We start from the raw sequence: 25982 nt of genomic DNA, 5'->3' as shown, positions 1-25982 counted from the left end.
ATAGTCATCAATTAAAAATAACAAACTAATACAAAATGCCTGTGTAATCACCAAGATAATATAAACATATTTTTAGAACTTAATATAAACCCACCTCTACAGTGAATGTATCTTTGGTAGACTCGCATGTGACACTAAGAGTTAAGATATGTCCATGGAATGAGGCACCATGAGGTAGAATAGTACGAGGAACAGAATAAAGATCCTAAAAAAGACACATGTTAGAAGATCATTAAAAGTCAAATAGACAGGGCAAAGGAATGTTGCTTAAAAGCCCCAAAACACATTCCTAAATTATTTTTAAAAATCATTATTTAAAAGTTCTAACTGAAAAACATATTAAAGGAAAGGTCTGGAAGAAAGAACCACTGACCTCTATGGTAATTACATAGCGTTCTGCCAACAGGAGCAACCTCTCAATAATGACAAGCTTAGTAGACCTATAGATTTTTTGAAGGGAAAAGAATTTTTTAGGATGTTAATAATGATTGTCAGTATCAATTAAATTAATTTAGTTCACCCAAACCCTATCAAAACTGATAAAAGCGCACTAATCGTTAATAATTACAAAAAACAAGAGACTAAACTCTGCACCTGGCCTTTGGGAAGGTGATCCATCCAGGGCAACAGCTCCTTGATGGGAGAGGAAGAAAAAAAATCTGCCCCTGCCAAGTCAAAGCTATCATATCAGTAGAGAACAGGGACTCGATCTTTCATAATCTTTTCATCATATCACAGAAAAGTGAAAAGAAATCTCAAGTCAACTACCAGTCTGCAAACTGGCTAACAAAAGAAGAAACTAATTACCCAAAAGATAGGGAGAAGTATTTAACCACTTATCCATTTGGCTTCCTTATCTCAAGTAATTTTTAAATTTGGAGGCTATATTCCAAAGGATAACCAAGGCACTTATGGAATCAACTCCCATCCAAACTCATAATTTAAATACATCTCTCTCTAAAATGGAAGGTGGTAGGTACCCAAGTTCAAGAATACTTTGAAAACTGAGCTTTTTATAAGGTTTAAAGTCCTGAGTTAAAAAAGAAGGGGCCATTCAATAGTCAATGGCTCTTATACCAGTTGCCCAGGAACTGGAGTCTAAATGGACCACCTTGAACAGTCTCAAAGCCAAAGATGATTTGGCCACTACTGAAGAACATGAGCAAGTCTACAATCAAAGTATGCACTTGGAATGCTCAGTGAAAAAACACAGTGCTTTTTAAGCAAGTGAACTACTGATGAAGAGAACTATGATTTCAGTGATATTAAATGCTTCTCTTCCCAGAGGGACAAAGAACAAAGACCTGGGTCAGCATCTCAGCATGAAGGGAAAGGCATGCAGAGTAGCTGAGCTAGCCAGTTTTACAAAAATGGAAAGTTTCAAGTCAGGACCAATGATGACAGGGATAACCTGTCCCCTGAGGACAAGCAGAGCTAAGTTTTGAAGGAGTAAATCAATTCCGCTCTAAAGTCTATTTCAAAAGTTTGAACTTTGAATCTGCTTCTGCCTAATTTCTTTTGTAACAATGAGAATGCAGAGAACTGTTCAACTCCGCTGTAACTCAAAATGCAACTGTTTTGATGCCCACTTTCATAGCAAATGCCAGGACTTTTTCAAAGTAAGGTGACATATTTTTGTATATCTTCTGAGACAAGAGGAGCTGTGAGTGAAGGGTTAGTGCTCACCACCCCTACCCCTTCTGACATGGCCTCTTGTCTGAGGGGACCTGCTGACTTGCTTGTACAGCCTGGAGAGCAGGCCAAGGAGTGGCCCCAAGCAACAAGTATTTATTATAGTATTTCTGTATTTCATGAGCTTTTAACACGTGTAAAACAGTCCTATTTTGTACTGGCTTCCTATCTATGTTTTTATGAGTGTTGTGCCCCAAGGCCATAGGGGAATGTAGAGGTTTCATCATAGCAGAACTGCCTTTATTTATATTCTTACCAGAATGAAAGCTCTGAGTAAGGACAGTCTCACTCATTGGGTCTGTATTAATTACCATGCCTAGCATAGCCCCTGGGATGCGTATGCACTTAAAAAATAAAGGCTTAGTGAATGATTCGTTGTAGGTTCTCAGCTAAACTCTAGGACCTGAAGTCTTTCCAAAGGACATAAATCAGTCATCGTTACCCAAGATTTTCCATTTTTGAGGCAGCAAGGTGGCACAATAAAATGCTGGGCCTGAAGTCTGAAGATCTGAAATAAAATTCTGCCAGACACTAACTAGCTATGATCCTGTACAAGTTGTTTAACCTCTACTTATGTCATTTCCTTTAAGTAGAAAATGGCAATAACAATAGCATCTACTTCCCAGGGCTGTTGGGAGGATCAAATGAGATAATATCTGTAAAAGTTCTTAGCAAAGTGTTTTACACATAACAAATATATAAATGTTTATTCTCTTCTCTTTCCCTCCCACGGTTCCTTTCCATTATGAAAAAAACACATAACTATTAGCAATAGTTTGAAAATGAAAAATTCCAACATTTAATGAAGTTTAACCCTCTACACAAACTTACCTGTATGGAGACTGTACAGATGTCGCTACAGTGGGCATGGCTGTTGCCGTGAGCATTTTGGTTGCTCTAGTTACAGCATGGGTCAAGGTAGGGCCACCAAGTGCTGAGCTGGCTGCCTGCAAGACAGTGTGCACCACACTTAATACAGGCTCCCTGATGAGTGGGTTAGTAGGATTGATCATGTCTAACATGGTCATGGGCAAGTTATTTCCTATCTCATCTCTGGCACTCAGCTTCCTTCAAGTTCCACCTAAAATCTCATCTTCACATGAAGCCTTCTCCAATTCCCCTTAACTCCAGTGTCCAGTCTCTGTCAATTAATTACTATTTTTCCTGCATGTGTCTGAATGTATAGATATATTTATTGGTTGGTTTTCTCCCCCATTAGACTATAAGCTTCTTGAGGCAGGGACTATCTTTTGTCTTTTTGTACCAACACTTAGCATAGTCCCTGGCACATATTAGGTGCTTAATAAATGCCTACTAATTCAGAACTGGCACAGTTGAGCACAAACAATAGTCATTAAAAACTCAGATTGAATTTGGAAGGAAATCTTCAGGGAAGCAACGCAGAGATACAAAAGAGGCCATGCAATGTTAAATATGCATGCATGTTCATGCATACCAATCAAGGAAGGAAACAAGTATTTATTATATGCCTACTGTGTGCCAGGCACTGGACTAAGTGCTTTCAAGTGTGATCTCATTTGATTCTCACAACAGCCCTATGAGGTAAATGTTATTATTAGCCCCATATTTTAGATGAGGAAACTGAGGCAGGCCTCTATTTAAGTAATGTGCTAAGGGTACCTCTCCAATCTCTTAACTATAAAACAAGAGGAAACAACAACTTGGGGGACTGTGTGGAGGGAGAGGAGGGGAGAGGAGGAGGAGGAGGAGGAGGGAGGGAGGGAGGGAGGGAGGGAGGGAGGGAGGGAGGGAGAGAGAGAGAGAGAGAGAGAGAGAGAGAGAGAGAGAGAGAGAGAGAGAGAGAGAGAGAGAGAGAGAGAGAGAGACAGAGAGAGAGAGACAGAGAGAGAGACAGAGAGAGAGACAGAGAGAGAGAGAGAGAGAGAGAGAGAGAGAGAGAGAGACAGAGAGAGAGACAGAGAGACAGAGAGAGACAGACACTTGGCTGACTGCATTATTGTACAAGACCAGAGCTCAGCCCTTGGGGAGGAAAAGGGCACTTTCTTTAGCAAGCTCAGATCAGACACAAGAGGCAGAGGGAACCTGGATACTCACTTCCAAGCGTGCATAACAATCAGCAATGAACTTCCTGTGCAATGACACTGAATCCTAGAAGGGCAAGTTAAATGGAAATTAGCACTATGGCAATAAGTCAAGGGGAGAAACCTATGCTATGAATTTTAGTTTTACTCAACCCGACTTAGTCTTTAGAAATGCTAGCAACCAGGAATGTATACACCCCTACTTAAGGATGAAGTGTTGAGGAGGATGGCCTATGACCACATGTGCTAGCAAGTGACAAATAAGAAACAACTGACAGATCCCCTGTGCTGTCCTAAGTCTAGCTTAAGCTACCATTGGTACATGTGAGATGCAGGAAGTGATGTAAACAACTGTCTATGTATTTCACGTCATTTCCTCTCTTGGTTCTCTCTCTCTTGCAAAGACGTTGGTCTCAGCAGCATGGGGAATTCATGGCAGTGTGCTTGGCGTCTTGGCAGTTTGGTGTTTGCAGCTTCCTGGTGATGTGCCTGGGAGAAGTTCTTAGTGTGCTTGGTGAGTGGTTTAGGCTGATTCCTTTTTCCTTTACCTCCTAAAGCACTATCATCCTAGGAGACCCCTCATCTCAGAGGAGGCCTTGTGGCTGTTAGCTGAGCTAGATTGGGAATACCCCTTGGTCAAGGCCTCTGAATTCTTGTGTGGCTCAGCCCGGGTTGGAGCAGTTTAAATTCTCTTTCCTCTCTCTCTCTCTCCTTCTTAATTCCAAGATGACTTGAGTATTTTATTGGGATTGAATTAATCCCTGACGACCACTAGTATAATATTCAGTCAATAACCCCTAATTTTACCCCTTACAATGCTTAAGAACCAAATCCCCCCAACAAAAACAAAACAAAAATCTGGAATTGCATTAAAGAAGAAGAAAAATGGTGGAGTGTCTCTCTCAGCAGTAACTTCTTTCCTTGCCCATGACACCCACCTTCTTTAATCTTGGATTCAGATTAATATAACTATAGCTTATAATCAGTTGAATGGCTTCATTAGCAATTTCTTCATCAGGTGATTCCATGGCAATTTTCCAAATAAAATCCATCCCAATCAACTCCAACTTCTCCACATACTGTTTAAAAGATAAAAATTATATTGCATTGTGTACACACACAAACACAAATTTTGCCCTTGGCAGAGTGTAGGTTACAGTGACTAGAAATGGATTCAGGACTTCTCTAGAAGCACACTGAACTCATCTGCCTAAAATCACGAGTCACTGAGGTTTCCCCACCCCATGAAGAGATTGGTCTATTGATCTAGCTAAGGGAAAAACTTTTCTTTCCTTATCCCTTCAGTCTCTGAAATTTGTACATACCATGACCATTTCCTTGTACAAGGGTCTTATAATGGAGACTTCCAATCATTGTGGGATAGAGAATTATGTCCATGAGAAGGGGGTGGGGAGTGTGGGCTATGTTTATTTGGACAGAGCTAACGAAGAAATGGCTAGGCTGCAAAATAATGATAATTTAAGAAAAGCTGTTTCTGCAGACGTGGGCCTAAAACTCAAGAGTAGAGTATTAATATTTTTTCTTTGACAGTCTGGTCATTGATTGAGTACATATTAATACAGACACAATTACGAACATGATATATGTAGAATATGCAAATACTATTTCCATGCATAGATTTAAATATATTAAGCATAAATAAACCAAATTTCCTATTTTAATAATGGGTTTCTTCAAAGAATATGACTTGGGATAAATAGATCTCTCTGCCAAACTGTTTTCTTAATGAGTATGAATAGATTAATAAAAACCAACATCTAGAAGGAAGATAAGGAAGAGGCTGGGGCCTGGATCAGTCATTTCATTTGTATGGGAAATCCCTAAGGAAAGAAAACTCTCCCTCTATAAGTTAACATTTTTTTCTTAAACTGATGAATTTAAGAGTGCTGTCCTGAGCACCTGGAGTTGGGATGACCTACTTAAGGTCACATATGCAGGATGGGTCAGAGTAAGGAAGATCTGAATTCATATCCAACTGCTGGCAGTTATCCATGACTTAGACAATTCACTTCATGTTAGCCTCAGTTTATTCATTTGTAAAATTTGTATAATAATAGCACCCATCTTGTAGGGTTGTTATATGGATCAGATGAGATAATATTTGGAAGCGTTTTAGAAACCTTAAAATGCCATTTAAGTGCTAACTACTACCATTATTATGATCACTATAATTAATTCCATAATATACTTGAGGTGAAAAAATAGGAAGAAATAATATGCTCCAAACAAAAAAGATGTATTTCAGTTGAACAACCCCTGTGTGCCAAGATAAAAGGCAACTAGACTGAGAGATCTGGTTTTGTATTTCACCTGATGATCGTATTGTTTCTTTTAAAATTTTTTATTTATTTTAATAACCCTTAACTTTTGTCTTAGAATCAATACTGATTCTAAGACAGAAGAGCAATAAGGGATAGGCAATGGAAACTAAGTGACTTGCTCAGGGTCACTCAGTTAGGAAATGTCTGAGGCCAGACTAGAACTGGAGACTTCCCATCTCTAGGCCTGGCTCTCTGTTGACTGAACCACCTAGCTGCCTCCTCCCCCACAACTCTTTAAGTCTTTAAGTAGCCTAAAGCAGGCTCTGATCTAAATTGGCAGAGGGAGCTAGAACTACCAATATTGATGAAATCATAGCTTGGTCTACAAAATGAGCAGAGAACTGAGTGAGATGTTCATGGTACAAAAACAAAAGGTGGGAGGGCATGCCTGGACATGAATCAACCCAGGACACAATGAGCAAAGTCTTTGGGGCACTTGGGGAAGGAAGCTTCAGCTTCTAAGAACCAGCCCCACCAGGGGGTTGGTAGATGAAGATGCTGCCAAGGAGATGATGCAGGGACAGACAGAGGGGTGGGAGAAGCAGAGAGAGGCCTCATGAGGGCTGCTGGGATTGGAGAGCATCTTGGGAGAATGTGGGTTCTATAGCTAGAGGCCAAGAAGATGCCTGCTCAGCAGGTATCTCTGTTGAGAAGTATCTGAGCTTTCCAGGGCTTTTTAAAGTGTGTAACGTGAATGAATGTTTATCAGGATGTTTTCTTCCGCTATCACCTTGGTCACTGTAGCCTGAGAATGAAATCTGCTACTTACCAACTGAGTGCCTTGTCTTTTTAATCGATGATCACAGAGATTTACATTTTCAAAAAAGGTCTTAAATAAGCCAAAACCTGTAAGCCAATACAGAAGCTAGGATAAATATGTCAAGGAAAATGGGTCATTCAAATAGAAACAAATATAAAAAATACGTAAATCTACACTTAATTTTCAGATTTATCTTCAATGTTTCAAAAGCTCTGTGATTTCATCAATGAGGGCACCCCTTCTACTTGGCCAAACTATAACCTCTTCATGTCTTAGTTGACACCATAAGTTATGGCTTAAAAAAAAGATGGGCTTCCTTCTGGCTCTGAGGATTTCCTCATGGTCTGTCCCCAAGACCACACTGAAGTATATGCAGTTTAGTAGGATATTCTAGGGCTTGGGTTGTGGACAAAGCCTTTGAAAATTCTAGGCTACCGTCTCTATGTCATGAGAATTTCAGGGTCAAATTCTAAAAAGTTTAGTCAATTTTATCTAAAATTTTATTTCAAAAAATGGCAAATATTAGTTCTTTTTTAAAATCAGTCCTTAAAAATGTAAAGATAAAGAATGTTCTCCTACCATTCATAGTAATTTCATAGGACTCCAGTTTGAGAATCTTTTCCTTGAAGAGCTGCTGCTGAACATCACTCTCAAGATCGTGCTGTCCTTTTGTAAACCACTCAAAACACATCTGTGACCAGAGAACATAGTCTTCACTTCAACATCAGTTTTGAATACAAAATCCACAATGGTGAGAACAAAGGCAAATTGTTTTGAAAAAACAGTAAAATTTTAAAAACACCCCCTTGTGAAAAGCACTCCTATAGCACTGTACCCCTGCTGCACACAGAAGTCATTGGAATTCTTGAATTGTCACATTTATGTAATCCTCTCCCCCCCAATATTTCCAAACTTAGAGCCCTTTAAAACCTGGTGTCATCACGTTCTCTGCCCAAGCTGGTCTCCTGAGCTGAGTCCTTTCCAGGTTTTCTGGTCTATTCTCTCTTCTCTGAACCCAGCCCACCTGTTCCTGGGTTTGGTGCTTGGCTCTTTGGTCTCCTCTACACAGAAGGCCCTCCCTCCTCATAAGAATCCTTTAAGACCCACTTCTAGCGACACCTTCCTTGGTGGCACATGTGCTAAATGGATGGAAGTCTTTTTGTTTATGGAGTCTGAACTCAAAGAGGACTTCATTTGGCACTCTCTAGGGCACCAACCATGGAATCTTGTGTACCTGTAGCAATTTATCTAAGGTTTTTTATGCCTAAACTAGGCTGTGGGCTCCATAAGGGAATAAAGACCGTGGCCTTTTAAAAAATGATAGCTTTTGTTTCTGTCATCTTCATCCAGTCATAACAAAGAATAATAATTTTTTAAAAAGGCAGTTGGGCAAAAAAAAGAATCCATGGACTTTTGACACTACGCACAGTGTTAACCCTCTCACTGTAAAGAAAGTGCATCTTCTCATTTCTTCAGAGCCAGTTCATTCATGACTTAGTTGGATGGATATGACACTAGATCTATAATTTAGATGCCATAGTGATTTCTTTGCCATGAACTCTTGGTTTCTATCCTCTGGCCACTTACCTGCTGGGGCTTCTAGTCATATTTATGTATCTGTTCATTGTTTCTAAATCTTTGATACCACAACCCTTATCAAAAAAATTTTGATACAAAGATTTTCTTCCATTTAGCCATTTCCCTTCTTATTTTAGGTGCACAGATTTTGTGGACACAGAATCCCTTTGATTTCATATAATCAGAATCATCTGTTTTGAATTCTGTAATTGCCGTTGTCCCTTGTCTAGTTAAGAATTTTTCTACTGCCCATAGCTGTGAAAAGTATATGAAGATCTATTTTGCTTCTAATTTTCTTGTGGTATTTACCTTTAATATTTAGGTCATGTACCTACTTTGAATTTAATGCAGAATAGAGTATAAAAAGTTGTTCTAAACATAGATTATACATGTATATTTATACATCCATTTTAAAAATAATTTTTGCACATTGTAATTCTGGTACTTCCAAAACGATTCATCACTCATATAAGATTTCTATTCAAAGTACTTAAAAATAGAACGAGACACAAAAAAACATGAAAATCATGAGTAATAAAGCTTCACACATTCCCAAACAAAAATGGTTTCTTACCTCTCTATCCAATTCACAAACATCTTGTCCTGTCACAAGACACTCCCAGATTTCCTTTGCTCGATTCCAACCCAGATACAGTGTAGCTTCTTGCAAGAAAAATGCCAGAAATTTCAAGTGTGCCTCTAAATACTGAAAGAGAGAAGACTTTACTTAGTTAATTCTAATCATACTTAAAACTAAACCAATTCAAGTTTTAAGTTTTGACTTCTCAAATACTGTATTTTGGACACGATGTAGATGAAAGTAAGCTTAAGGATTACATGCTAATGTCATTTATGATTTTGATTTGTAAGATTGAAGTGTGACATTTATCCATAGGATACTTATATTTAACTTTTAGTAGCCAATAAAAGTTAATTATGAAGATTCCTTAACGAAACAACAAATGTATAAATACTTAATATACTGATGAATCCCAAATTAAGATTCCTTAACAAAGATTATTTTTAAATACTTCTGGCTAGTGAAATCCAATAAATATTTTTAAGTAATACAAAAATATAACAAACACTACCTCCCGGTAAGTGTATCTGCCGTCCACTAGAGTTGAACCAGTTAAGCCACCAGGTGCTGATACAGATGCAGCAAGTCGATGACACGCTATCAAGCTCCCTGTCACCAACTTGACGATTTCAAAATTTTTTTTCAAGTCCTGAATGATACTCTTGGGGAAAAATAGTGAATTGGAAAGTTTAAGGGTCTTGTCTAATTCTTCTGACATTTGCACACAAATTTATGTTTAGCCTTTACATATATGTGGCTCGGAGGCCTGAGGAACACAATCTTGTATTTACTTAGGGAACCTTTTCTTCATCTTCCCCACCACCCATTTAGTTTCTTTAAAGCAACAACAACAAAAACCCAATTATATGTTTTTCTACTAGGAAAGATGTTGTTAGTCTTCCATTTTTCCCTTATTTATTCTCTCAAGTCAAGTTTGGAACACCTGAGGCATATGACTCTTACCAAATATCTCGAGCACACTTGTGCTCTCAGAATTGTTGGAAACCTTTTCTAACTTTGTCTAATTTGGGCCACACACTCCAAATAGTTTATGGGGGAAAAAAACCCCAAACTTTTATTTTAATGCAAAAAATGGAAAGCACAGAATCCACTAGGCAAGTAGATTGCCCATAAAAACCAAGGATTTCAGTTTGCTCCTCTGTGAGTTCCAAAAAACCACCCTCAGTCTTTGTAGTTGGCTCATTATACATTAGCAAAATTCTTACCTTGTCTTGCTTTTGATAGGTTTGTTTGATAAATGATCGGGTGATCTCATGGAGCTGACGTAAAGCAGGGACCACCCAGACAAACTGGGGATTGTTATGCTGTGATGACTAGAATGAAAAATGAATGACTATTAAATGAAGAGACACATGGCATAGGTCAACCCTACTTGTTACTGAAAAACCAAACCAAACCAAGAAATTCATTACATCTTTCTTACAATACATTCCTTTCTCTCCACAATGCTCAAAAATGCAACCTGTCTTCATGCAACCACACCACGGAGGAAAGGTCCTCATCCTGCATGCAATATCCTAAGTCCAAGTATCATACACAGGAATTGGTATGAAATGATGGTAAATGCATGAGGGCACCCAAAACAGACAACCCTCCCCACACACCAGGGAATTAGCAACTCCAGAGGCAGAATATTAGGTAGCACATGCTGCTAGAGCATCAACAGAAGTAAACAGTTGCTGGCAAAGGCCTAACACCTAGGTATTAATGAATGGACTGGCAAGTAATTGATCCTTTATCTAGTAATAAAAGGAAATTAAATGTTGGCTTTAATCATATTATCAACATTCTACTGAGGGTGACAGAGGCCAAATATGTCAGATCAAGTATCGGGGATATATGATCCCAATTTATGACTACACTAAAGAGAAGTAAAATGAAAAACAAACCCAATTTCTATAGCATTTTAAAATCTACAAAACTCAGTCCTTACCACAGCTCTTTGATGTAGGTCACATGATTATGCTCATTTTATAGACAAGGAAACTAAGTTTGCTGGGGTCAAAAAGCTACCAAATGTCCAGAGCTCACATGTGAACCCAGGAGTCTCCTCCTTTTAGTCCAATATCCATTTCACTTTAACCAGTTGGCTGCCTCTCAATAATATCTTTGTAAGAGTGTGTGTATGCACATGTGCACACCACATATACACATCTATATGTAAAAATTATACCTCTCCCTTTATTCAAAGAGGGAAAAGGGATATTAGAATTCTGGACCAGGCCAGAATTCAAAGATCTAAAAGGACTACTCAATATAGCTCATAAAATTTGGATTTAGAAGATTCATCATTGACAATTAGATTAATATTTTTTCTAATATTGTGCTTCCAATTCTCTTATAAATCAGTTTTCTTGACTTAAAAAGGAATTACTTTCCAAAAATAGTACCTTATAAACTGAGATTTGATCTTATATTACATTTTAAGATAGAGTAGGAAATTCAAGTGGCATATAACAGTGGATTTGATCTAACATCTAGAACCAAAATACTAGGAAGAATTAATTATAGAAAGGTCAAGTCATTACCTACAAGAATTATTCGAAGAAATCTCAGATTTTCTCTGCTGTCTCTGTAAAATTGTGTATCACTTTTAAATTGGTATTTGATAGCATTTAAGAAAAATAAAGCTCTGATAAAAAATACATTAATTTAAGGACCCAGTACCCACTATGGTCTTAGAGAGGGGAAACAATTAAAAGAAGGATCTGTTGAGTTTATATTATGGGTAAGGCACTTTCAAGGGCCAGAGAAAAATCCCTATTCTAGTAGAAGTACCAGAAAGTCATGATGTTCAAAACTTCTCCAATCCTGACTGGTACTTTTAAAAACATAAAACATTAAGATGTAAATATGACCACCACTCTTTTAGCAATCAACAGTAATACTAGTAAGTATTATTATGGTTAGTATATCAGACTTTTGAGTTTTCCAAAGGTAATTCATGATTCCCTCCAAAAAAATAGCCAACATATAACATGGGACCTAAGATGCTTCAAAGATTGGGCTATTTTTATTCTGCCCACATGCATTCTCTAGTATTAACAAAAAGGAAAATGCCACTCATGGACCACAATGACCTTTCTAATACACCATTTCTATGACATCTGACCACATACTACTTTTTATTATTAGATGGGAAGATGGTATTCAAGGAGGGGAAAAGCAGGTACCAATCCAACCTAGCACTTTAACAATTTTTTTTTACAAGACTTGATATGATTCATTAAGAGTTAAAAATATCCCAATTATAATCAAAATGGTAAAGCTAGTTTAATATAAGTAAACTCTGAGATTTTTTTTAAAGGGGGAAATAGGAGGATTTCATCTTCTTTGCCATACCATTCATTACCTATATCCTGATCATCTTAGGAATATAACAGAGGATGGGCACTCAGGAAGAAATCAGATTTCTTGGCATCTTTGTTGAAGAAGGGAATGGAGGACTTGAGATAATAGGTTAAGAGAGTTTATATATAGGCTATTGAGAGTTCCTAAACAGGGTCTATAATGTTTAGCTATTATTTTTTAAGAAATTAACTTATATTTTTTTCCTAAGGGAAGAGAGAAAAAGGAGATAAAAAAAGAATGGAAAAATAGGAAAAAGGAAGGTAAGGATTGGGAGAGAGGTGAATGAAGCCCAAGGAAGCCAAAAGTATCCTGGCAGAAGCTACAGAAATGCGAGTCAGGATATCTGAACAAACAACAATGGAATGTGGCAGTTATTAGCCTACTGTCAAGAGCAGTGAGAAGGGAGTGAGTTGGAAGAGGAGACAGGTCGCTGAGGATGGGAGTGGGGGGGTCTCCTCTTACCCTTTGCTTAGTCTCTGTGGAGCCGGGCAGGGAGAGAGAATCCCCAGTCAGCCCACCTTGCTGCCTGGCAGGAAAGGGCATAGCATAGAAAAACACCTTTAGTGGCAATACAGAATGATCACACTAGGAGTAAGAATCAAGGGGTGCTGAACTTCCTAGGGCCCCCGTGGTAATATTTAACTGCTAATAACAAAATTACGGGACATTTGGATCACTGGAAATTGGGTTGAGGAAGGGCTTAGAAAAGGAAGAATTTTGTCTTTTGGTCCTCAGATAAAGGCAGAAATCTATCCTGTTGTTCCTTGAGAAATCTCTCAAGATTTTGAAAAAACTAACAGATTTGTGAAAGAATAAAGAGCAAGGCAGAATCTGTTCACTAGAAGGCCTCCAGAGCTAGTGGCAGTTGGAAAGGAAAGGAAGGAATAAAGGTGGTCAAAAAAATGAGTTTCAAAAGCTACTTCCCTAAGGGAGGGAAAGGTGCCTCCCATTTTATCTTTCATTAACCATAAAGAAGAGGGCTGCTGAGAATAAAGACAGTCTGATCCTATATTTTTACTTAGTATGGGAACTTCTCTACTCTAGTAATTCTGGATGAAATTCAAATCCAAAGAAAAAGACAAGTTATTTGAGATATTGAAAGCAAAAACAACAGGAATATTTAGAACTATATCTTCCTAACAAAAAAACTACGCTAACCAATTTAATCAATAATTCTTTACTATCAAGAGGAGAATCAACACTTCCATTGATTAGGCCTAAGAAATCAAACTACAGTCTTTTTTAAAAAGCACTGAAATGTCCCAAAGACATAAATGTTCAAATGCAGCTTTGTAGCAGAACACACAATAATGGACTCCTATCCGCAAACTGAACATAGAGGAAAAATCCCCCAAAATACCAACAATGCTTCCCATACTTTCAAAAGACAGGACAGAGATGGAAAAGCCAGGGATGCAGAGCCATCCATCTGCATGAAACTCAGCACTGTTCCTCACTTTGGCAGTCAAGCCCATGGAGGGAGATCTCTGCTGGGGAAGGCTAATGGTGGTGGGGAATGAGTGGTCTCTCTAAAAAAATATCAATTAAAGCAGCTGAACACTAGTGATCATTAGGAAATCAACTAATCATGTCAGCCCTTCAAGGGGTTACTCCAATACTGGCCTAACAACCATAGAGTAGGAGCCCTGTTTTTCACCTGGAAATGTCCCCAGTCTCTCTTTATCCATCTCTCTTTCCTGGCTTTCTCTCCAGGATCATTATCTCAGTTAGATATTCATTAAACAGCAACACTAGACACACCCAATCCTAAGCCACACTTTCTTCCTGTGGATGTTTTTCTTTCCCTTTCTTGCCTCCTTTTGGAGTGCTGAGTATCCTTCTTCTTACATGTGGTACTCATTAATCTGAGAACTACAAGAGAATTCACATAACCTTCAGAAACAGCCTGTCAATGAATGGATGGTCCCATGACTCCAATCATCATCCTAGTGACTCCCTAGACTAAAACAGCTTTTCCTGGCCACCATTCCTCCTGTGTTATCTCTCCATTACAATACAAGCTCCCTTGCGAGCAAGGAGGACTACTTTTCTATTTCTATTCTAAACTTAGCACAAAATTTGGTGCTTGCTAAGCACTTACTAAATTCTTATTCATTCTTAAATAAAGTTGTGTGGTTTCTGTTCTTAAATTTACAATTATTTAGATGAAATGCTTTAAGAACCAGGAAAGCAACTTATACACTAACTACACTGCGGTAAAGGCAACCTGAAAAGACTGAAAAACTCTGATCAACTCAACAGAATCAACTACTGTTCCAAAGGAAATAAGATGAAACACACTCCTGGCTTCAGACAGGGATGGTAGACTGAGTGTAGAGTAAAGGTCTTTCTTCTCAGATATGGCTAACACAACAATTTATTTTGCTTGCCTCCATACTTATAATAGCTTATGCTTTTCTTGCTTTCTCAATGGGTGGAGGAAGGGGAGAAAGAATTAGGAACTGAAAACAAAATGGAAATTTAAAAAAATGCTTTACATTTCTCTTTAAGGAAAAAAACTAAGTTGAATTTTAAAAAAAATATATGACCCGAGACTAATTTTTTTCCCCCTTTCATGGGTCAATAGTTTTTCATGGAGGTAGGGAGTAGGGGTAAGGGAGTAGGGGGTTGGGAGAGGACAAACAAAAACAATCACCCCTGACTTAATAATAGTCTGAAGTCTAAACCATAAGTTAGCCATGACATATGCAATCTGAATTTGACATTATTGCAGAGACACCAGTCATCATAAAGTGAGAAAATAGTAAAAGGGAATGGTTACCACCAGTGTACCTTCAAGTAGATTCTATCTGCAAATTCTTACCTTGAATCCATCCTTCTTGTTTTTTTCCAAACCTGACCACTCACCAGGCTGAAAATGTATTTTAAAAGAAATATTAAGTTCCTCAGTAAAAACAGTGGGTAGTCCATTCTCCTATGCCCAGGTTCCAAGATCAGAATATCACAATGGGGCACCTTTGCTGACAGGGTCATAGTCTCCTACCCGTTTAATGTCTTCAATGCATTTAATGATATAGCTTCTCTTGATGGCTTCTTTTACTGCGTAGGCATCACTAAGGATGGTCAGGTGTTCCTCTAAAGCTTGCTGAATGAGACTACTAGGCAAGGTTGGAAGATGAGCCAAATCCCAGAGGACCTCAAGAACCTGCAAGGACAGATAATGTGCAATGAATCTGTCAAGGAGGCAAATAAACAATTGAAAATATTTATGTGAAACACAGTTAGTCTGTAATTTAAAAATTCATTTGGTTGCTTGCCTTTCCAGAGGTGGTCTCAAATCGAGCTTCACGACCTATGCGCCCAATCAAGCTCAACAACTTCTGTCTTACTCTGTCATTTTCAGTTTCCCAGCTCTACAGGGTAAATGGGAAAATAAAGGATAAAGGCATGGTATGAGATGTGTGGGAAATGCATCCAGTCTATTTTAATATCATACAGTAAGAGGGAGATCAGAATGACTCCTTCAGTGATAGAAATAATGTCAGTATAACCAACCCGATCCTGAAAAACAATTACATCTACAAAAAGGCAACTAGTAGTCATCCAGCCATTGCATGCCTTGACCACCGGAGTGGTGTAATTTATAATGAGTTCCTCCAGCCCCTAAGAAAGCTGAAAAATAGATGGTTTTGCTGGATCACTTCTGATATTCTCCTTGTGACACTGGGAAAGACACTGAGTCTTTCTGGATCTTGGCTTCCTCTTCTGTAAAAGGAAGAGATGGGACTTAGATCGCCTGTAAGGTCCACTCCAGCCATGCAAGTCCCTTTAAATTCTAAAATTCTGTGAAGAAATAATTTGTCACAAGCTCATACTTCTTTTTTCTCCTTTACAAATCAAATCTTCCTCCCTTCCCCCAGGGGCTTTAAATAAAGCATTCCAGAAAAGGAAAACTAGAAATAAAAGTTATTATTTGGGGAAACATTAATAAATTTTCCTTTACACACACCTTCTGAATTAGAACAAAGAGATGATTCAGTTGATCTGAGCTGAATTTCACAGCAGCTGCAGCAATAATAGTGTGGATGTTCTCAATCACAGTAGATGATTGTCCTGCCTGAAAAAGGAAGTGAAAAAGATAAGAGGCTGGAGGATTTTTTCAGTCTAGTCTTTAAAAGTAGAAAAATAAATGTCCAACAGAAAGATCAACTGATACTAGTATAATTACTATTTTTTATGTATTTTATGTATTTAAACCCCTACAATGGGCATAATATCAATAAATGATTTTTATCTAAATAATTTTAGATTTAAAAGTATAAAATTCTAAGTTAAACTATTTCCAAAGAACTAAATTCTCAATGAGGCTAAGAAACCAACATGTTTGTCATTCTTAATAACTGATATTTATAGAACTCTTGAAAACTCTGAAAACTGCTTTGCAGATATGTCTCGTGTATTCTTCATAACAATTTTGAAGACATTATCCCCACTGAATGGAGAAGAAAACCCAGGAGTTGAACATCTGAATGAAAGCAGTCTAGTACTTTTTTCCTGACTCATGCAGCCCTTTAATGAGAGGGAATAACATGATGCCAACATTATACTAAATGCCTTGGGTTTCTTTTGTTCATGGGTATTCTGGCAGTTCAGCTGATAGTTCACTTTGTACCAGATAATCAAGTACCCCAAGGAAAGTCAGGAGGTAGCATGTTAGATGGTTTAAGCCACCTCGACTCAACATCTTCCCTTAAAACCTGTCAGAGATGGACCATGAGCCTGTGCCCAAAAGCTATGGGAAAAGAGCAGTATAGAGAGCTGCAAAGAAGTGAGAGGGAGGTGGTAAACCTTGTTTGGATTATTGATTACATCTGCAAGGATTAGGAGGAGTGAGACAAAGAACTGCCTAAGAGGGAAAGAGTTTACTAAGTATCCCAGGAAAGTTTATGGAAGTAGGGAGGATGGAAGCCAGATTGTACAAGGCTAGAGAAAGAATGGCTAGTGAGGAAATGCCTAAAAATGTTAAGGAAGGACAGAAAATATCTGGAATGGGCAACAATTCAAGTGAAAATCCATTTGCTTTTTCAAGAGAAGAGCATCTTTCTATCTTTGAAAATGAAAGAATCTAGTAAAGACATAATTGGGGGGGGGGGGTGTTCATGAATGAGTACAAGTTGCCTCAGGAGTTCAGAGGGGATGGAAACTAGTGTACCAGTGATAGAAATTGGTTTAAAAGTGGAGACAAGTGTGAAAGTGCAGAGAAGGGTGAGAGGCTGGGTGAAAAGACAAGTAGCTATTCATGTGAATATCACATTACAATGCTAAGAAGCACTTTACTAGGCCAGGGCCTTCACATTCAAATAGAGAAGCTGAGGGGCCAATGAGTGGAAGGTAATTGAGCACAAAGCTTCCAGGATCCAAAGGTCTATGGACTTCTCCCACTAGAAGCTTAAATTCTGGGGAGTTTGATTTCCAAGCAACCCAAAATGCTTGTTTCCCTCTTCAGTAAGTATTGTGGCTCAGCAACTGTCAAACGCATTCTTTGGTTAAGAGGGACTGGGATCATCTTAGTGGAATTCAAATATGGTGTGCCTCTTTGGGCTTGTTACACAATACCTGCTGATAGGTGAGCTGAATAAGCACAAGAAAACACAACTCAAAGCACACTGCTCCAACAACCAAGTTTTAATGGAAAAATAACAGATTTGTTCCTTGAAGATAAACTCTCTATAGTAAAACCTTATTAACCTTGGTTTGACTAAACTGCAAATTATATGCATTCCATTAGAATGAAGGTATTTTTAATCAATAAAACTTGTCTTCATTGACACTGAAAGTCAAGAGTATTAGACAACACAGAACCATATCAATAAAATGTAAAGAAAGCAAAGTGGATTTTCTTGGGATGTGGTGGGTTATCCCTTCAGAAAGGTCTTCAATCAGAATACTTCTCAGTGATGTCATGATAGGGATTTCTTTCAGGTATGGATTAGGCTATCTGGTTAATGAAGTCCCTTCCAAATATGTTTTCTGGTCATACTCTGACCTAGGACTCCAATTACTAAGGCAGTGCCCATAAATTATAAAAAAAGGACAAAGAAGTACAAAAGTACTCACAGATGCTTTATTTTAACAGCAAAAAACTGGAAACAAATTAAACATCTAATAGGGAATGGTAGATTCTTATAAAGGAATCTTATGGTAATGTTAAAAAAGTATAAAGCCCACGGAAAAAGTCTATATAAAGTGATATTGATGTCAACAAATACATATAGATAACATTCCAACAACCTTTGTTATTGCTGTTGTTGTTGCATGTATAGACAAAGGATGAGGTTTTTTGGTTAATGTGTTTGGTTTTCACTATATTAAATATTAATATTTTATTATCTATTCTGCATATTCATTTTCTGTTAATACTAATATTAAAATTATTATTAGGCAACTTTTTGAAAATTGCCATATAATTTGAAAAGAATCATTGACCTTTTTTCAAGGTTAAACTTTAACCCATGCCCAAAGAGTCAAGTATTCGCTCCCTCCTGAACTTTTAAATACAAGGTCACTAGTAGTGTTTGACTGATTCTTATTCAATACATTCTATTTCTTGTTCACCGTTACTTCATAACATTCTTTGAAGTCTGGCAGTGGTAGACCCCTTTCATTCAAAAAATATTTTTTAAAATCATTTTTATTTCCATCTTGACATGTACTTGGCAAAAATTAAAATATTTTAAAAAATCATTACTTTTCTTCAAGTCTTCCAGATTAACTTTGTCAGGCTCTAAAAAATAAAAGTTTGGCATGGCACAAAATCTATAAATTAGGTAGTTTGCCATTTTATTATTACACTAATAACAGCCCTACCATGAATAAAGAATATTTTCTCCAATTATTTGATTTCACCCTGATTTCTCTAGGAATGTTTTATAGTTACATTTCTAGAAGTGCTAGATGTGTCTTGAAATGTTGAATGTGAAATATTTTATGCATTTTGGAGTTACTAAAATGGCACTTCTTTTTCTGTCTCCTTTCTGAGCTTTGTCATATTCATAAAAGTTGATGATTTCGGCGAGTTCCTTTTATACCCTATTACTTTACAGGTTCCTTTTTCAAGTTAGCTTTTTTCCACTGAATCTCTAACATGTTACAAGTAATCCAATGTCTCAGTCTAGTGAATGGTACCTTGATAAATGGGGGGCGGGGGGGGGGGTGTCAACGAATTCTACTCCTTTAATTTCTTTTTCTTGTCCTATTGCTACATTTTAAAAACTAAGACAACAGTGGTGAAAGGGTCAGCTTAGCAGGAGGGAGGGAGGGAGGGAGGGAGGGAGGAAGGCAGGCAGGCAGGCAGGCAGGAAGGCAGGCAGGAAGGCAGGAGGGAAGGAGGGAAGGAGGGAAGGAGGGAAGGAGGGAGGAGGGAGGGAGGAGGGAGGAGGGAGAAAGGAGGGAGAGAGAAGGGAAGGAGGGAAGGAGGGAGGGAGGGAGGGAGGGAGGGAGGGAGGAAGGAAGGAAGGAAGGAAGGGAAGGAGGAAGGAAGGAAGGAAGGAAAGAGAATGAACAGAAAAGTGCTTACTATGCACAAAGATTGAAGGATGTTGGCTTCCCTAAGATTTCAGATGGACCAACTCCCTGTGAAGGCCTGACAGACCTGACTTGCCTAGCAATAGGTGTGGGGGACAGCTAGGTGGCTCAGTGATAGAGAGTGAGACAGACAGACTAAATATTCTTGGAATTACAAAAAACTCGTAAGGTACTAAATCTTCAGAGGTCTGAGGTGATTGATGTCAAATGTAGCAACCTGAAAATCTTCCATAGTATGAATTTTTAATAAATGCTAAGACATACTATAAGGAGATTGGCACATCCTAAAATATTTTCTTGATGACTTATTAGTTGTTTCTCCAAATACTGGAGGGATGATGAGAAAAGAGAGATCTAACTAAAATTTACCTTTCAATATTAATGAGTAATTTAGAAAATTAACTTTGACTACTACTAATATAAAATCTGCTACAACTTCTTTTCCTAAAAACATTTTTTTAAAAAACCTTTACCTTCCATCTTGGGAGTCAATACTGTGTATTGGCTCCAAAGCAGAGGAGTGGTCAGGGCTAGGCAGTGAGGGTTAAGTGATTTGCCCAGGGTCACACAGCTAGGAAGTGTCTGAGGCCAGATTTGAATCTAGGACCTCCCATCTCTAGGCCTGACTCTCAATTCACTGAGCCACCCAGCTGCCCCTCTAAAAACAATTTTTAAATGCAGACACTACCAAATCCAAATCTCCATTAATTCCCTGTAAAAGTTTAATTTCAAACAAAAGCTGAGACAAAAAAGTGCAGCCCATGAACTTCTTAAATGAAATAAATATCAAGTACTGTGCTTTGATTGGAGTGGGGACAGAAGTGATATGAAAAAAAAGTAGTTTAAAACTGCCACTAAGTTAAAAAAAGGAATTTTCAACCTTTTAGCTAGGGTCAATAATCCTTTCCCCCGTTTTTCCTTCTTTTTCTTATGAAAAGGCAAGAAAGTAAAATGACAACAAATTCGAGGAATGTGAAGATATAATCTGAAACCTTTTAGGAGCTAAGTCAAGTCTTATCAATTCTGAGGAGTCCAGGTGTTCTCTGCACTCCAAATCTCAAGGATATTTCTAATGAGTCTTTATACAGACCGCCAATGTTCAGTTAGCCATATTTTCAGTATTTAACAAACCAAATTTTAGTCTAGCACAGTAGCTTCAAGGCTATTTTAGCAACTGAATTATGCTTAAAATTAATCTTCAAATTAAATTATTATGTGATATGCAAATGTGTAAGAAGTTGATAGAAATATGGCTTATGTCTTTGTGGGATGAGATAAAAGTTGGCAGAGACAGTATTCAGAGTCAATATAGAAGCACTAGGAAAATTTTTATTTACCACCATATTATCCAATTCACAAATCATGTGGTTTGCTATATGTACTATGCACAAACAATATATTATAAAGCAGGGGGTAGAAAGGAGTGGAATTCCAGTTTTACCATTAGCCTGGGAAAGGATGGAAATAGCACTTACTTGTATTCTCCAAATTTTTGTGAGCTCATCTAAAGACAATTTACTGCCCAGTAGTTCAATAATTCCTTTTATGCGATCACAGTATTGTGCTTGATCAATATTACCTAACAGAAAAAACAGCACAGAAAGTACATTCAACACTAACTCTCTCTCTAAATCCCATCTGAATTCAAATCAATATCAACTTGTCATTTCATTTAAAGCCTAAGACATTCAAAGTAGCTGTGGTTGTTATGAAAATGCTTACCTTCCAATGCGATTGACAGAACAGAGTTCTCAACTAGCCAATCTAATAATCGGTCTGTATCTATTGCATTCTTCACAGATTTGGATAAAGTGCTGTCTTCTATTAGTTTGGTTACCTAATAAGAGAGTATTGTGGCTGAAATCTAAATGCTGTTATGAATATATTAAAAATACCTCCAAATAAACCAAGCGTGTTCAAATGGCATAATCTGTAACCTGTACAAATCCAGCAAAATGGAACATGGACCAGGATTAGTAAAAGAATCTTGTAAAGCACTGATGGCCATTTACCAAAAAATGAAGAGACAACTTTCAGAAGAGAGGTCATTTTAAAAAAGAAATAAATTGCCAATACTTTGGTGACGATTAAAGAGAAATTCACTTTTGGCATATGCATAATTTCCCAAATTTTCTAATTTTAAGAAAATAAAAATTGTTCTTTGAAAATTCAGGCACTTGTTTTAAAAATATTAAAAGTTCATCCTTTCCCCATTTGTTGAGATTCCATTTTAAAAGAAACATAGCTTTTCAAGTCTTGACCAGGATGCTGAATTATAAACTTTCTCTAAATTTAATTTTCTTATCCATAGGACTAAAAATAGTCAAAAACATGAGGACACAATCTCCAATAATTTGGCTATTAAAAACAAAACTATTAAAACCCTTTTAGAAAGTAGGTTTAACAACTGCTTGATCACATGGGTTGACAGGGATATGATTGGGGATGTAGACTCTAAACAATCACCCTACTGCAAATATCAATAATATGGAAATAGGTCTTGATCAATGATACATATTAAAAACCAGTGGAATTGCATGTTGGCTTGGGGGGGGGGGGGAGAACATGAATCATGTAACCTTGGAAAAATGTTCTTAATTAATCAATAAAATTAAATTTAAAAAAGGGGTGTAGGTTTAAAAAAGAACAAGACAAAAGCCTCTTGTTGGCCAAAACCAGTGGAAATGAGAAAAATGGCTTAAAGGAAAATGTTATTTAAGAGGCAGAAGTGATGGAACAGAGATAGTATGGGATAGAGAGCCCCAGAGAAAAGGATAGTATATCCTTTTGACATTTTCACTAGATCAAGATTTTGAATATTTTGTTTTTGTACAAAACATAACATTAATATTTGAGGGGGGAAAAGCCATCAGCAGATTAAGGACCCAGAGAATTTATCCAATCTTGTTTTTCACGGGAAGAAATAAGGCCCAGAAAGATGAGCTTGTGGCAGGGTGAGAATTCAGATAGAGATCCTCTAACCCCAAATGCCCCTTGGCCTCTTTATACTCTACCAACTATACTTTTTTTTTTTTAATGTCAAAGAACACTACCAATGAGGTGGACCCCAAAAAATGGCCTAAAGTTGCTATCTGGTTCCATTAGAAACAAAAGTAGTTCCAAAGTGCAGGCAAGTGTTCACAATGTAACATGTTTTACACATATACTACGATATATGTAAAAATGTAAATATTGCACATAAATCCCACCAAGCCAGTAGCTCTAAAAGGGAGCATAATATAGATCCTATTCCCCAATGGTCACACCACAACTTTCCACCTCCCTCTCCCACTATTGCTGCTGTTCAGTTCTGTCCAACCCTATGTGACTATTTTGGGGGTTTTCTTAGCAGAGATATTGGAGAGGTTTGCCATTTTTCCCGCTCATTGTACCCTTGAGGAAACTGAGTGACTTGCCTAGGGTCACAGAGTTAGTACATTGTCTGAAGCCAGATTTTAACTTAGGAAGAGAAGTCTTTCTGACTATAGGCCTGGCACTCTATCCACTGTGCCACCTAGCTGTCTCCCACTCACTAAATTGCCAAGAATTTTCTCTTCCCAACAGGGCACCCAAAGGCCCCATGACCACCAGTCCTGCTACCACACTTTAAGGACCACAGGCCTTTCCATATCCCCCCACTCCAGAAGAGGAAGGCAGTTCTCCTCTGTGTTGTCTCCCTCCTATAGCATGTGAGCACTTTGAGAGATTGATTTCCAAATCCTTAGCACAGTGCCTGGAACATAGCTATTCAACAAAAAAATGGTTTGTTTGTTTTTTTCCACTTTATTTCCAAGAGAACTGGGGCCTAACACTTCACTTAACCATGTGACCCTGGAAAATTGCATCTGCTGCCAGATGACATGACTTGTCAAAGACCACAGGAATAAACTTCAGAGTCAACCTGGAGTCCAAGCTCTTGGATTTCACCCCTGGAGAATTCCAACTACCCCACAGGGAGACCTATTTCCACAGGATCAAAGGTTTCTAAGGGCTTGGAGGGATAATGATTATCTAGTCCAATCCCCTCATTTAAAGATAATTGTCCAACTGTGATGAACAATGCAATATTACTGGGTGGGAAATGAGGAATACAAGGATTTCAGAGAAATATTAGTGAGATAAGTAGGAGAACAATAGGCCAATTACTTATCACAAAGTAAAAGAATCACAACAAGGAAGCTGCACCATGAGAAAATGAGAAAGCAGCCACAGTGCTAGAAAGCAGGTAGCAACCTCACTCCCTGCAACTGTCCTTCCCCTTCCCTCCTCCTTAGATCAGTCAGGAGTGCACACATGGTGAGACGTCTTCACTGGACTGACTGGTTTCATCAAACTAGTTCTCTCTGTTAGAAGGAGAGAACTATAAGGGGGTAGGGACAGGAGGGAGGTTTAACATCTGGAACTTTGACAGTAAATGACAGACAAAAGGCATCGATAGAGTATTTTAATTAGCTAAATGAACAAGAACCTAGATTTCTCTTTTTCACATAGACAACCAAAAAAAGGAAAAAAAAAGCGTATTCTTTACAATACCACGACTAGATTCTATTTGTATCTGTCAAGATTAATAAGCAATATAATCTGAGCGATTTTAGCATATATGTTAAGACTTTTTCAACAGACTAACCCATATTAAGTTTCTTCTGGAGACACTGCTTTAACCTGGGAATCTACCCAAATGAAAAATCTGCCAACACTCACCTCTTTGAGGGAATTCATTTTGGCACTGAAGTGTGGTGACTTCAGCATGCGAAGCAGAATGTCCAGCCTTAGGTCATCCACCACCATCACCAGGTCAGGTTGGAAGCGCATACAGAGCAACTTAATGGCTGACAAAAGCTCAGGGATGCTCACCAGTCTCTAGACAAGAATCACAAAAAAGTCATCACAAATACCTCTTGGTAAAACTGAACAAGCAGTTTGAATTCCAACAAACATATTTATGAACCATCTACTGTGAAGAAAGCAATGTTCTAGGAAAAGGTTTGGAAATGCCAAGATTAAATAAATCAGTCGCTGCCCTTCCTGAACACTCTAGTCTAGAATGACAACGCCCCCAATGACCCATGCTGAGTGGATGAGAGGTGCTCAGCAAATGCCATAAAAGGTCTACAGAGGAGACAACCATTATTGACTGGGAGGATTAAAGAAGAATTTGTGATGGAGACCCTGCTTGGACTGGAAAGGTCTCAAGGAAGAACAGGATTCCCAAAGGTTCAAAAAGCAATACATGAAAAAAAGAGATAATTGAATTCAAAACAAAAACCTCAGCATAGACAAGGTGGTAGCCAAACAGAAGATATCTCTGGAGGACAACAAATGGGACAAGAAATCATAAGAAGACTGAAAGTTGGGGGCTGAGAGCCCTGGAGAACCTTAATGCCAGGGGAGCATGTTTCAATGGTACTCTGTAAGCACCAGTGAGAATTTCTGAGCAGAGAAAGAAATAAGTAGATCTGTGCAACAGCCAATCAGAAGGCCTTTATTATGCACCAATTACATGTCAGGCACTTGTTAAGAACTAGGAACAGCAAGAAAATTGTTCCTATTCAAGGACCTCAGACTAATGGAGGAGAGCACACACAACTCTTTACCAACAAGATACAGACAAGGTCAACTGGAAATAGCTTCAGAAGGCAGGCACTAAAACTAAAGAGCACTTGGAGAGATTCTTAACAGCAGGTGGATTTTTGATGAGACCTGAAAGAAGTCAAGAGGTCAAGATGAGGAGAGAGAAAATTCCAGGCCCTGTGGGATAGCCAGTGCAAAGATTTGGAATTAAAAGAACAGCAAAGCAGCCAGTGTTGCTGAACTGCAGAGCACACTGGAGGGGAGAAAAACATGGGGAAGCCTGGATGGTAGAAAGGGTTTTAAAAGCCAAAGAGAAGTTTTTTCCATTGGACCCTGGAGGTGACAGAATAAGGAGACAAAAGGGCCAGACATACATGCGAGGCAGATTCGTCTGACAGTGGAGTAGAGGACCTTCAGGAGTTGGGAAAAATTGAGTCAAGGAAATGAGACAGCAGGCTACTCTAGAAGTGCAGGTATAA

General features: G+C 38.2%; 1 protein-coding gene across 1 annotated transcript in view; it reads right to left on the bottom strand.

Moving 5' to 3' along the window:
• The window catches only part of USP24 (ubiquitin specific peptidase 24), a 174801-nt gene that overhangs the window by 91793 nt on the left and 57026 nt on the right, over positions 1-25982 (bottom strand). The window contains exons 10-26 of the mRNA XM_003340095.4: positions 24634-24792; positions 21655-21769; positions 21408-21511; positions 16358-16465; positions 15666-15761; positions 15392-15553; positions 15212-15259; positions 10242-10349; positions 9527-9676; positions 9010-9141; positions 7437-7548; positions 6867-6943; positions 4694-4834; positions 3769-3822; positions 2524-2639; positions 374-440; positions 95-205 (exon numbers count right to left, since the gene is read on the bottom strand). Of these exons, the coding sequence (XP_003340143.2) occupies positions 95-205; positions 374-440; positions 2524-2639; positions 3769-3822; positions 4694-4834; positions 6867-6943; positions 7437-7548; positions 9010-9141; positions 9527-9676; positions 10242-10349; positions 15212-15259; positions 15392-15553; positions 15666-15761; positions 16358-16465; positions 21408-21511; positions 21655-21769; positions 24634-24792 (1860 nt within the window). The remainder of the gene's footprint in view (positions 1-94; positions 206-373; positions 441-2523; positions 2640-3768; positions 3823-4693; positions 4835-6866; positions 6944-7436; positions 7549-9009; positions 9142-9526; positions 9677-10241; positions 10350-15211; positions 15260-15391; positions 15554-15665; positions 15762-16357; positions 16466-21407; positions 21512-21654; positions 21770-24633; positions 24793-25982) is intronic.

This window comes from Monodelphis domestica, chromosome 2, assembly GCF_027887165.1.
Source record: "Monodelphis domestica isolate mMonDom1 chromosome 2, mMonDom1.pri, whole genome shotgun sequence".
Lineage (NCBI taxonomy): Eukaryota > Metazoa > Chordata > Mammalia > Didelphimorphia > Didelphidae > Monodelphis > Monodelphis domestica.
Note: the sequence above shows the minus strand (reverse complement) of the source record. Positions and strands in the feature narration are given on the sequence as shown.